This window comes from Palaemon carinicauda, chromosome 17 (genome assembly GCF_036898095.1).
Source record: "Palaemon carinicauda isolate YSFRI2023 chromosome 17, ASM3689809v2, whole genome shotgun sequence".
NCBI classification, from domain to species: domain Eukaryota; kingdom Metazoa; phylum Arthropoda; class Malacostraca; order Decapoda; family Palaemonidae; genus Palaemon; species Palaemon carinicauda.
In genome coordinates, this window is record NC_090741.1 from 103,125,774 (window position 1) to 103,140,464 (window position 14,691).

At 34.2% G+C, this 14,691-nt stretch overlaps 1 protein-coding gene across 1 annotated transcript; it reads right to left on the reverse strand.

The window, feature by feature from the left end:
- Window positions 1–1,011: 1,011 nt before the first annotated feature.
- Window positions 1,012–1,419, reverse strand: LOC137656495 (uncharacterized). The gene has a single exon (XM_068390670.1). The coding sequence runs from the start codon at window positions 1,417–1,419 to the stop codon at window positions 1,012–1,014; it is 408 nt and encodes a 135-aa protein (XP_068246771.1).
- Window positions 1,420–14,691: the final 13,272 nt, after the last annotated feature.

The following is a 14,691-nucleotide window of genomic DNA, read 5'->3' on the forward strand; positions in this document are numbered from 1 at the left end:
CTTGAGAGGAGAGAAGGTAGGCGAACCTTGGGTCTTTCGAAAGGATAGGCTGGGTCTCTTCTGCTGGTTATGCATTCCAGGGGCTAATATATATTGACTTTATTCGTCAAGAATTTTCTTAATAGATCATTCTCGTGGCGTGGGGGCAAAGCTTACGGTGCCAAAGTTGCCTTTTAGTCAAGTAGCAGACGAGTTCCAACGTACATGGTCAAGCAACTCTCTCTCAACTATCCATGGAAACATAAAAATTATGTAATCCCTCGTGTTCATGCCTTGTATGGGTCATACAGCATACCTAAATGAGCTTATATAAGACTTCGTAACAAAACTGCGTGAAATAAAAAGTTAATTTTTAAAAATAAATTTACATATACTGAATTGAATGAAAATACAATTTTATGAATGACCAAAGTTTTATGTAATTTACATATATTCCTTAAACCTACAATAGTGGAACTCAATTTATGAGCTGGCTACACATCTCTTAAATATATAAATGCAATACGTGAATAAAATATTTACTCTTATACAAGACCAGCTTCGTAAGATAGTTCACCCTAAGAAAGATTATTATATTCCAAGCCTGAATCCATCGATTCAACCTGAGATAAATAGTGTGCAACCACGTTACCTTTACCAGATATATGCTTTACATTAATACAATATAGTTGCAAACCTAATGACCACCTAGTTAACCTTTGATTATTATTTTTATCTTCTTAATAAAAGTTAAAGGATTGTGATCCGAGTAAACTTTAATTTCTTCATTCTGTGGTCTGTTCACGTAAACTTCAAACTTGCTTAGCGCTGTGACTAGTGCTAGCAGTTAATTTTCAACTATCAAGTAAGCTCGTTGATGCTTCTTCAGCTTCAACGGCATAAAACAGACGGGGTGAAGAATTTCCTCCTTACCTTCTTTTAATAGGACAGCTCCAATCCCGTTGCCTGACGCATCCACTTGGATCAGGAATTTCTTGCTGAAATCAGGTGCTTGCAGTATCGGTTTCAAAGTTAATATGGCTTTATCCTGTCGAAGGATTCCTGGCACTTGCTGGTCCATACAAATTGTTTTGGGGGGCTGGTCAAATCCGTCAAGGGAGCGACTACAAAGCTGAAATTGTTGGGCAAAATCGTCGGTGGAATCCTGCCATCCCTAAAAAGCATTGCAATTGCTTCCTCATTGGGGGTGGAGGCTTTCCTTATTCCTTTGACATTAGCAGCTACTGGGGTGATTTGTCCTCTTCCGACTTCAAATCCGAAGTACCGAACTGTTGCCTTTCTAAATTCGCTCCTCTCCAGGTTAATCGTCAGGTATGCTCCTCGCAGCTTTTCAAATACCTTCTCCAGGATTGGAAAATATATCACATCATCATCGAGATATATGCCTACTCCTTCAATCGATCCTAGAAGGTTATCCATCACTCATTGAAAGGTAGTGGGTGCGTTCATCAGACCAAATTACATGACAGTGTAATGATATAACCCAAACAGGCTAATAACAATTTTGGGTTGTCGTCCACAGGAATTTGATAATAGCCTTTTAAGAAGTCAATCTTGGAGATGAACACTAAATGAAATTTACATAAATGTAACTATTACACCTATGGCTCACACAAGGTTACGGAACAGTTAAGCACAATAATTACACTTCACAGGGCCAGTTACAAAACTTTATATGACAATATACTTACATTATCACGCTACACTTGATATACCATTCAATATATTCCACCAACGTTTGAACAACATAATACGCGGTATACGTTGGGTAAAAAACTTATTCACGTTTGAGAGGTCTCACACTTGAGGGGACAGAGGGCAAACGAACTTTGGGTTTTTCAAAAGGATAGGCTGGATCTCTTCTGTTGCTTATGCATTCCTGGTAGCTAATATTTATTGACTTAAATTTGCCAAAAATTTACTAAATAGATCATTCTCGTGGCATGGGGGCAAGGCTTACGGCACCAAAGTTGCCTTCTAGTCAAGTAGCAGACGAGATTACATAAGACTTAGTAATAAAACTGCGTGAAATAAAACGTTATTCTTAAAAATAACGTAAATTTGCATATACTGAATTGAATGAAAATACAATTACATGAATGACGAAAGTCTTATGTAATTTACATACATTACTTAAACCTACAGGAGTAAAACTCGCCTTACGAGTTGCACAAATGAAACGCATGAATAAATTATTTACTCCAGCTTTGTAGGAATATATATATATATATATATATATATATATATATATATATATATATATTTATGAGTGTGTGACCTAAGCTAGGGGCCAAAAAGACGCTTAGCAGGCGATATGGCAAACAGTCAAAATCTTAATTTCTATAATCCCTTCATTTGTTTTTACATCACCCATTCATTCAGATATTTTCTTTCACTGAGGAACACGTCACAAAACCTATACAGCCCTGCAATTCAACTTTCGTTATTGTATCACAGTATCTTATTTTTCTTATTCCTTATCTTCTTAATTTCTTTTTATCACACATTAAACTATAATTCTTGCAAGCTAATGTCACCTTTGAAAATGAAAAATTTGCCTCTCTTTTATTCACCATGTTTTACAACCTCCAAAAGACTTGCCTATCCATTTCGCAATGAATTCACTTCAGACAGCGTCTCTGAATTTGCATCTTTTGCTCTAAAACCGGTTCGTTAATTACCCCTTTTTCTCTGCAATTATTTCCCACTATAACCAGTCCATCCCTCCCTGAACTTCTTGTTTATCTTCTCCCATCTGCTTTTATCACTTGCCTTCCTCTCCCCTATAATCTTTTTGGCAGTCACATCCATCTACCCTTCACTATTCCCCTCATTACCTCATCCACCACATATCTTTATTCAATTATTCAATATTCTATTCTCATACTCGTGCACCCATAGGCATGTCTTCATGGCTCAATGACTCTACCCTCAAGGTTTACGTGGTCCCCATCAACTTCCACATTTATGTATTCAACACTGGTCTATCTTTACATCCCTATCTCCATATATCCTCTTCAGACTTGTTTTGTATCTTACTGATTTTTATTACATTCACAACCCCGTTTTAATCATTTCTGTCTAATTTAAACATCTATCTGTCGCATATTTCCTTTCAACAAAATAATGATCAGATAGGCCCCAATTCATTTTTTCTCATTATTCAACCAAACACACACACACACACACACATATATATATATATATATATATATATATATATATATATATATATATATATATATATGTGTGTATATATATATATATATATATATATATATATATATATATATATATATGTATATATATATATAATATATATATATATATATATATATATATATATATATATACTGTATATACCCATACGTATATATATGTGTGTAATTTCTTAAAGCCTATTACACCAGCCCAGCAATCAACATACTTGAAATATTTATTTTAAAAAGATGCATCTCTCTTCAGGAGAACAAGGGACAGTTAGCTCAAGGCTATAAATGCCCTTGAAAGGCAAGCATCGCATGATTACATTTTGACATGAACGATGACGGATAGCCAGCCCCCCCCCCCTCTCTCTCTCTCTCTCTCTCTCTCTCTCTCTCTCTCTCTCTCTCTCTCTCTCTCTCACACACACACATACACACAGTCGTAATTATTAAAATCAACTGACCACCAGGTACAGTTGGACACAGGAAATCCTGGTACGCCTAACTCTGAGGAAGTGCATCCTGTCCCGCCCTTACTTCGTAGTGAGTAACCAAAAAGCTAGTGTAGGGAAAGATGGCAGAGATGGTGGTGGATAGGAGGGTAAACACAGGAACTCACCGCACAGCAAGGGTGTGGCTCGGTGCATTTCCTCAGAGCGAGGTGTACCGGGAATTACTGTGTCCAACTGTACGTATAGAAAATGTCACTTTCGAGTAAGGAAACAAATAATGTTAGAGAACCCGTAAGCTATCAGTTTTTCTATGAATGGAACAATGTAATGATTCCATCTTGTATTTCGGTATGAGGCTACTGCATATCATAGGCCCCATAGATACGATGACCCACCACAGTCAGATAACTACCAGGTACATACTCATTCTCATGATTACTAAGGTCAAAATGGATTTTGTTTCGAGTCTCTTTTCGTAATGAGTAGCCCACTATGTCAAGTGTAATTATGCCAATAATAAATGAGAGTGCCACAAGAGTAGTCGAGATAAAAACTTCCAACCCTAGGGACGTTACGTACCGAGCCGAAGCTGAGGAGAACAAGATTGGGGTAGTGTAAGAAATAGTTGATAATTGATAGCCCTGCTTTAACAATAACATTGATACGGAAATTAAAGGGAGACCGCATAGAGGGTCAAACAAAACACGCTCACCTTGGAACACGGTACTCCTAATTAATATCAGCAATAGGGGCAATAGAGCTCCAAAATAACTGGTAGACGAGAGAGCCCTTTTGACGTTTAGGCTGGAAGTAATGTGACAGTTTCCAACCAAGATCAGACCGAAAGTCCTGTTGTTTATGACATGCGCAATGTTACAGTGAGCATTCTGATGGTAAACCATTCAGGAAATACCTTATTCTCCTTCGAACCTTGGAAGCATCGCACATACTATGCCTAAAATCATCCCTAAGTATCATTCTCGAGACGTTTCTCCTATCCACAACCATCAGGAGACAATGCAAGCGGCGATAAAATAAAGATGCCACCATAGCACTGATTGGCACTTGTTCGACAACACGACGATCAGAGAGACTTCAGAAACAAGACCTCATCCATTACGTTAGCCAGAGACGGTTTAGGGTGATGTCATGCTAACAAGAAATAATAAACTTCTTTCTCTCTCTTTCTCCCACACAAATACATTGCGCTCCATTCTTGAACAGAATGAGGTAAGTTGAATTGAGTATCACGTTGAAAATCTTATTAACATCGATTGACTTAAGCAGTAACTTAATATACTTGGTCTTAGTCAACTGAGTAATAAGGAGAGAGAGAGAGAGAGAGAGAGAGAGAGAGAGAGAGAGAGAGAGAGAGAGAGAGAGAGAGAGAGAGAGAGAGAGAGCATTATGTGAGTGATTAGTGCTTCTCCATTAAATCACTACGAAAAAGCAGGAAGGTGAGACGTCCCCAGGCGAAGTAAATCCCACAAACGGCCCCAACCTACGTCACGGGATGAAGCCCTCCGTAATAAGACAATATTATTATTACTACTACTACTACTACTACTACTACTACTACTAGTAGTAGTAGTAGTAGTAGTAGTAGTAGGAAAGTTACAATCATAGTTGCAAAAGCAGGATGCTTTAAGTCCAAGTGCCCCAACAGAGAAAATAGCCACATGAGGAAAGAGAATAAGGTAACAAATGACCAACACGAGAAGTAATAAATAATGATTTTAAAATAACTTTAAGTATCAGTAACAACGTTAAAATAGACGGGTCATATATATCAAAGACAACGAAGAGAGACTTTGCCAGCCTGTTCAACATGAAAACATTCACTGCAAGTTTGAACTTCAGAAGTTCAACCGATTCGACTCCCTGATTAGGAAGATTATTCCAATTTCCACAATCTGGAGATAGAATTTGAGAAATATGAAGAAAATATAAAAATATACGAAACAATTCATTAGAAAAAAAATTATTGTATCAATTCTTATATCGTTAACTTATTTCCTTTCCTCACTGGGCTAGTTTTCCCTGTTGGAGCCCTTGGGATAATAGCATCTTGCTTTTCCAACTAGGGTTGTAGCTTAGCTAGTAATAATAATAATAATAATAATAATAATAATAATAATAATAATAATAATAATAATAATAATAATAATAATAATAATATAGCTGTCGTTATACACCCAATCAACTGGAACAAAATATTCGTATCAAATCCCACATAATAAAAATCCAAGAAGTACCATGACAGCGCCTTGAGTCTAGTGCGGTCAGAAGAAGCAACGTAAGTTACGGTAGATAAACCGCTTTAATGGCTTCTAAACCACAGGCAGCCATTGCACTATTGTAAATTGGAATCTATTTATGCCTTCTTCCCACTTGAAGACTCTGCCATGGGCTAATTCTTGAAGCCTTTGCCATGGGCTAAGGTCGGGGTCGGAGAGTCAATGTTTCGTGTTGACCCGATAGCAAGTTATACGGCTGCTTTCTGGTGGGTCTGTGTACGTTATGTAATAATAATAAAATAATAATAATAATAATAATAATAATAATAATAATAATAATAATAATAATAAAAATAATTAATAATAATAATTAATAATAATAATAATAATAAATATCAATAATAAATTATAATAAATAATAATAAATAATGATAATAATCATCATCATCATCATCACCATCATAATAATAATAATAATAATAATAATAATAAATAATAATAATAAAACTAATAATAAACTTTTTGGTTTCCTCTTTAGTATTAGATACATATCGTGTTTACTGACAATAATAATAAAGATATATATACATACACACACACACACACACATATATACTGTATATATATATATATATATATATACATATATATATATATATATATATATATATATATATATATATATATATATATATATATATATATGTATATATATATATATATATATATATATATATATATACATATATATATATATATATATATATATATATATATATATATATATATACAGTATATATATCAGGCTTCCGTAGATGATGGAAAACCCAAATTTTCAATGATTTCCATTTAAAATTAATTAAGAGGACTTCAAGTGGGGAGCCCAGGGTAACGCCATCTGTTCTTAAAGGCGATGGATATAAAGATCCAAGGTTATTTTGAAGAGGAAGAGATCATAAGACGACTATGAAGATAACAAGGGGTATATATTTTGATTGTGAACATAAATTAAAAGAGAGGGTCGGGATCTATATAATAATTAAAGACTGAGTGAGAGATATGCCGTGAGGACCTGGTGATTTAATTTCCCTAAGATTTAAGATTTTGCAAATATGAATTTACATTTAACATTTCATTAAAAACATATTTAATAGGCAAATTGGATAAACAACATTTATACGCGATGTTGTGAAAGTAATGGATATATTTGGTATAAAACTCTAAACTTAAGGTTTTCCTTTACATAAAAACATATTCTTTAAATGCAAATAGAAAACAATGATTAAACTACAGGTAAACATCTTCCATCATATCTTGCATACAAATTACTTGTTCCAATTGAGAGAGAGAGAGAGAGAGAGAGAGAGAGAGAGAGAGAGAGAGAGAGAGAGAGAGAGCGAGTCATAAAACTGGTTGGTGTAAGGTCACGATAAAAAGAATAAAAGTGACACACTATTATTAAACAATAATTCTTTTTAAAAATGTTAGCTGGACAGAAAAGAAAGAAACAGAGAAAGCGATGGTCAGTCACGTAGATGACCTCAAATGACCTCAAGCAAATGGCAACATTATACTTAATTGATGACAAGAAAGAAAATCAGAAAAGAACTTCTTGGAAAGGGAGAACGTCCTGTTGCAAGAGCATTTCCGTTCCTGAGAGAGAGAGAGAGAGAGAGAGAGAGAGAGAGAGAGAGAGAGAGAGAGAGAGAGAGAGAGAGAGAGAGAGAGAGAGAGAGAGAAATTTGGCTTATCTTTTTAGTAGTTCCTTATATTGGAAGATATATAAAGTATCATTCGTTTATAAAACACAAAAATCATAAACAAAGATTCAAGTCCAAACTAATACCTTCGCACACCTAAAATACAGCCATTATGACCGAGTGGATAGCGTCCTGGGTTTATTAACACGGACCGGTGGCCGGTTTAAGGTTTAAAAGCTCCGCTTTAATGGCAGAGGTGAGGAAAGTGATAATGGCCTAATTAGCGCAACAGTGGTCTTGAGACTAACCATATATACACATGATCAGCGCTTAAGCTCCTCTCCACCCAAGCTAAGCCCAGGGAGGGCCAGGCAATGGCTGCTGCTGATTCAACAAATAGACCTATAGGTTCCTCCACAGCCCGACTCCTTAGCTAGCTAGGATGGTGAGGTTGCAGACACTAAAAGAAACTATCCAGCTATCAAACTTGAGCGGGACTCGAACCCCAAGACCTTTCCAATAAACCATCACAACCCAGGATTCGAGTCTACTCTAGAAACGCACTGGTAGAGGCAGGAGGGATTATTCTACTAGGCCAAATATGTTAGTTACGAAATTAATGCATAAAGAGAAATCATACAAAAACGTGTTCAGAATACCAACTCGTCCAAGATATTGTAACAAATTACTGAAGAAAATATTCCCAATGTTCATCAATTACCTCAGAATATTCCAAGCTCAGCTTACTGAACTTCCTCAGAACGTAGTTATTTTCACAGTATTTACGTAATCAATTGGGGAAAATCGTATAACGCAACTGATAGGCAATACTGAACTTTGACTCCTTCCCTTAAACAGTAAGAAAATGGTCTCAGTTATGAGAGAATAAACACCCTATTGCTTCAGATCTCAACTGGATATCTTGAATCAATTCGCTAAATGTTGACTACGTGTTTGTGGTAAAATATTCCCTTTTCATAGTATTTAAAATAGCCGAAGAAACTATGTGGATTCATATGGCCAAACAGTTGGAGGCCACCAAGGGAATTTAATTCAATTAAAATTGCATCATAGAATATGTATATACCTATACACTGTATATTACTCATGCAAGTATATATATATATATATATATATATATATATATATATATATATATATATATATATATATATATATATATATATATATATATATATATATATATATATATATACATACATATATATATACATTATATATATAGGCCTATATATATATATATATACATACATATATATATATATGCATTATATATATATATATATATATATATATATATATTCATAATTATATATATATATGCATATAAATAAACGAATAAATATATACATAAATACACATATATATGGACATGGGCAAGACATATAATGAGAATGACAGATAATAGATGTACACCAAAAAGAATAATAGAATGGTGAAATACTCCAATAGTTAAGTAACTGAGTTAGAATTAGGAAAGGAAACCAACACTGAAAATTGAAAAGAAGAGGGTTTTTGAAGATGGATTGACCCCTGATAATTAGGTACACGATCTCTATCAGAGGACAAATACTGAAATATTTGGATAGTGATGTAAGTAACTGAGAACAAAGAAAGGAAACCAACACTGAAGATTAAAAGGAGTTGATTTTCGAAGATCGATTAACCCGAAGTTGCTAATTTCATGATATATTTCACACGCAGAATCACTCAACTTTGCTAGTAAGCAGATGTTCTTTGCTTATAAGATATACCCATACCAAAGTAAGAGACACTGGTTGTGATCTAGCTTTGTTTTCATAGTTTAAACCTGAACTATTAGTCCTTCAGCCAGTATTCTGTTCAGTATTTCTTACTGATAAATTCCCAGAATCCTTCAAATGGGCAAGATGCTGAAGATATAGGTGACTTTCCTACGCTTCTTAAACTGGAACTAGGACCTGAGAGACTCCACAGTTCATATTTACAAGTTTCAGCAGAAGGCTATGGACATGAAATCGTCATCATCATCATCATAATCATCATCATCATCATCATCATCATCTCCTTCTACGCCTATTGACGCAATAATAACATTTAATAATAATATTATTATTAATGATATTATTAATAATAACACGAATATTAATATTATTCTTATTATGAATAATACTTTTATTATTATTATTATTATTATTATTATTATTATTATCATTATTATTAATATTATCGTTAATATTATTAATATCTTTAATATTCATATTAATATTTTTATTATTAATATTATCATTAACAATATTTTAATTATTCACATTAATACTATTATTATTATTCCTTGAGTAACCGAAGGCAGTAGGCCTATGTTTGTATTGATGGCCATGTGTCTGATACTGGACCTATAAATTTGAGGTACCAAAGGGTTCGGTTTTGGGACCTCTTTTATTCAATGTTTTCATTAACAATATTGTGGAAATAAAGATTACAAAGAGAGTTCTATTTGAAGATTGTGCGATTTTTAAATAAGAAAAAAAAATCCCATGAATTATGCATTAAGAAAATGAATTTATTGATTGCTGAATTCGCAAACTGGCTCCCGAATGAGACTAATTCCAAATATTGAGAAAACTAAATTGATGTTGTTCACACCAAGACAGGTTGAAAGCTTGCCAAACATGTATTATAACGGGTGTAAGCTTGAGTTAGTCTCCAGTGTCAGGTACTAGAGCATCGTTAGAGATAATAAGTTAAGTTTCACTCTGCATTCAGTTGACGTTTTAAAAAATTAAGCAAAATACAGTGTTTTTATCCACTCTCCTCTTTTGTGCCTCAGTCTGCTCTTATAGCCAAGAATTACTCCTTAGTGCACCCTGTAATAATACAAAATTTCATCATTTGGGGTGGTGTACCGGAGATTAACCTCCATAATATTAAAACCTCTCAATAAAATACCAAGGACCATTCTATAGGTTGCGCCTGACGAAAATAATGCACATTTAATGACAACTAGTGATATGTACAAAAGGTTAAATCTAATGAAATTTTATGATACATACAAATATTTCTTTTTAAAATTTAATCACGATGTTATCTTTAATATAGTCGGACATTTTCCGTGAGTATTATGCCCCAATGTTGCCTTTACATTCGTATGGCACTCAGGGCGTAAGGATCAATCTCCCGGCAGTTAGGGTGGAGGTGGAGAAGCAGTCTGCTTTGTTCCACATATCCACACTGTCAAATGAACTATCACACGAAGTCTTAAATCTTCAAGCTATTGTGACCTAAATGTTTTTCCATAACCCTTATTTGTTGTCTCTTCATTTTCTTTAAACATTACCACATTCTTTTTCACACTTACATTTCTGCTTTCTCTATTCAAATCTTCAATCATCCTTTGCAATTTCTCCCATAATTCACTAAATAGATCTATGTCATGTACAAATCTTATATTATCAAGGTATTTTCCATTAATGTTAATTCCTACATTTTCTTAACATAAACTCTTAAAAAATTCTTCCAGTCACGCTGTGAATAATTTAGGAGAGATGGGTTTCCCTATCTAACTTCTTTCTCAATTGGATTTTTCTTACTAGCTTTATGTAGTTTTAGGGTTACTGTACTTCCGGTATAGATATTTTCAAGTGTTCAAACATAAGATCCATCTAGTCCATGTCTTTGAAGGGCTTTCATTACTGCTGAGGTTTTGACAGAATCAAAAATTTTCTTATAATCTATAAATGCCATACATTTTGGTTTGTCATAATCTTTTAATTTTTCCATTAGCTGTTTAATTACATGGATATGATCAGTTGTTGAATACCCACTTCTAAAGCCTGCCTGCTCTCTTGATTGATTAAAGTCTCTCTCTCTCTCTCTCTCTCTCTCTCTCTCTCTCTCTCTCTCTCTCTCTCTCCTCCTTCGACCTAAGGTAATCTTTGTAAATTTCTATATATTACTAAGCGTAAACTTATTGTGCCGTAATTTTTCAGGTAATGTAATCACCCTTTTTGGAAATTAGTATAATGATAAAAGTTTTTCCAAGCTGTAAGTATAGAGCATTCTTGCGGATATTCTTTTTCTAAGTTCATCGAGTTTTACTACTGTGAAATCTCCTACATCTATTATTATCATATCATATCATATATCATATATATATATATATATATATATATATATATATATATATATGTGTGTGTGTGTGTGTATATATATATATATATATATATATACATTATATACATACATACATATATACATATATATAAAGTCCGAATTTCTAGGAGTGTATTTTCTTATATATAGATAAAGAAAAATTACTTTCGATTTTCGATTTAATACTGCTGTCAAGTTCAACTGGTCTTTCTCTCTCTCTCCTGGTATATTTATGTATCAACGTCAGATGTAATCATTAGTATCATTCGGCTTTTAAATGTTTATTCACGATGTGTTGCTGCACATATTCCTGTTGGTAAATTAAGTGTTTTTGATTACTTTACTGAATTTATTTCGACATGATCTTTTTAAGGAGATTAAACTAAGTGTTGGAACACTTGTGAAGTGACAATAAAATGTACGAGGAAGATCATTTCTCAGAAAACTCTGATATGGTTGTTTTATCCGTTAGCCTTTTGCTTGTTCAGAATCTGGGGAAAAACCCCTAGCTATTAAAAGTGGAAATCTATATCGGATTATAATGTAATTTGATTGCTACGAATTTTGTACGATATCACTTGTAATCTACGTGGCACGAAATATCCATAATTCTATAATTGTTCAATAAGTTTACCCGTTCTTGATATGACATATGTTTCAAACGAAAATGAGTTTCTAATTTGCGAGGTAACTCGTAAAGTGATCTTTATTGTGTCTATAAAAAAAGAATAGCACAGTAGGGAGGATGAAAACGCTAAAAATAAAAATCTTCAAAGAAATAATTGTCTGGTTTTTCTTCGGAGAAATATCTAGTATGAAGAAAATAAAGAGGTTTCATGATATAAAGTTTGGATTCCACTAAAATCTTCAGACTTTGATAAAACTAATACTAAATAATCAACATCTTTCGTTTAATAGTTGCTACAAGAAGAATGTAGTAAAAGAGATGTGGAAAACTTAAATCATCTCTCTCTCTCTCTCTCTCTCTCTCTCTCTCTCTCTCTCTCTCTCTCTCTCTCTCTCTCTCTCTCTCTCTCTCTCTCTCTTTTACACATAAACGCACTTCATGTAAAATTCCTTATATGTGAGCAGCAGATAAAGAGATTGTGTTTCTTATATGAATCAAGTTGGAAGAGGATAGACTAACTACAATTCATTCAGTCAAGAATTGCTCCGATAATTATAGATACAACTAAGAGGTATCTAGCTGATGAGAATTTCGGGAAATGTATAATCATGTACAAAAAGTAATTGTAGAGATTACAGATGAAATGTTTTAAATATTTTATCGGGATCCTCTTATTGCATAACGCATATTCACCTTATAATATTCAACTTTAAGGTGAAAATGGTTTCAAAAGCAAAAAAATTGCTCTAAACTAATTTCAAATTCCGTCAGCTTCCGGGGGGCTTACATCCTCTCACGCCCCCGGGCCCCTAGCGGCTTTGTTCATGTTTTCTGACCTCCCCCGCTGCTTTTTTCATTTGATGGATCCCCAGCTTGTTACGAATAAACAAATAGTGTTGTGATAAATTAACTTGGTAAAGGGTTTGCGTATCTCCATGATCAACAAAGCTGTACTAGTCAAGACCAACCATACTAGGTTTGTTTGCTGTGGGCGACCAGACAAAAATCTCCCACCATCACTGGCAGTGGCCAGCATGGTGATGAGAACTGTCCAAACCCCAGACATGAACTGACACATCTGAGGCCTTTGTCCTGCAGTGGACCAGAAACAGCTGCATTTCTTGTTGTTGTTGCTGTTGTGGTTTTAAAGTGAAGTGTTACCTCAGCCAAGACAAAATAAACAAATTGTAACTCTGAGCAATTTAATTCAGATCAGAAGCGACCAAAGAGTCGCATGTGTACACATTCTCGTCCCTGACTGTACATGAATGTCGAAATCTGGCAGAATAATTAATGGGGAATCTCCCGAGATCTTCATATTATTCAGGAACAGGTACAGGTTATAATGCTGTGCTGACGTCGACCTTATTAGATTTCTTTCCGGTTGGTGTAACCTGTCTTGTCTCGTCTTTTTTGCAATGCTTATTATTATCATCATCATCATCATCATCTCCTCCTTCGCCTATTGACGCAAAGGGACTCGGTTAGATTTCGCCAGTCGTCTCTGTCTTGAGGTTTTAATTCAATACTTCTCCATTCATCATCTCCTACTTCGAGCTTCATAGTCCTCAGTCATGTAGGCCTGGGTCTTCCAACTCTTCTAGTCCCATGTGGAGCCCAGCCCAGCAATGCTTATCAATATCTTTATTTTATTTATTTATTTATTTATTTTTATTTTTTATTTTTTTGTAATTAGTTTAGAAATCCAACCAAACTGGTTTTTTAAACAAACTTCTTTTTTGGGTGCTGCCTCTGCCTACAATAGTTACCTCCACCAATGAAGTTGGGAGGAGGTTATATTTTCACCCCTATTTGTCTGTTTGTGTGTTTGTGAACAACTTCCTAGCCAGAATTTTACTCATGGAGTAGTGAAACTTTCAGTGATTAATTGTTATATTGAGGCGTGGAAGTGACAGGTCAAGGTCAAGCAAAAGGTCAACCGAATTAACCCTAACCTTAACCCCAAGTTCGCACATGGTTGTCACACAGACTTTAAATAGCTTACGACGAATACGGTCTAAATTGATTCTGGGAAAGGCAAGCTGGTTTCAAGAAATAAGCTGCCGTGGCGAAAGTTTGCACACTCAGAGTGCTTTTCTAGTTAGGTTTTTATTGATCACATGATTTTCTGAATTTACCAAATACTAATCATTATAAAATTTTGGTAAAATATACTTATAACTATTTATATTTAACTACTTTTTGTAATAAAACATTTAAATTCAATAGGGTAATTTCATGTCTATTCAAGAAAATCGTAGCCCTTTAAATATGCAATACCTGTATATATCGCAGTCTTTTATTTAATTTTATTTT

What these genes read in the sequence shown, in the direction of transcription:
- LOC137656495 (XM_068390670.1), bottom strand. Translation starts at nt 1,419, where the DNA reads ATGGATAACCTTCTAGGATCGATTGAAGGAGTAGGCATATATCTCGAT.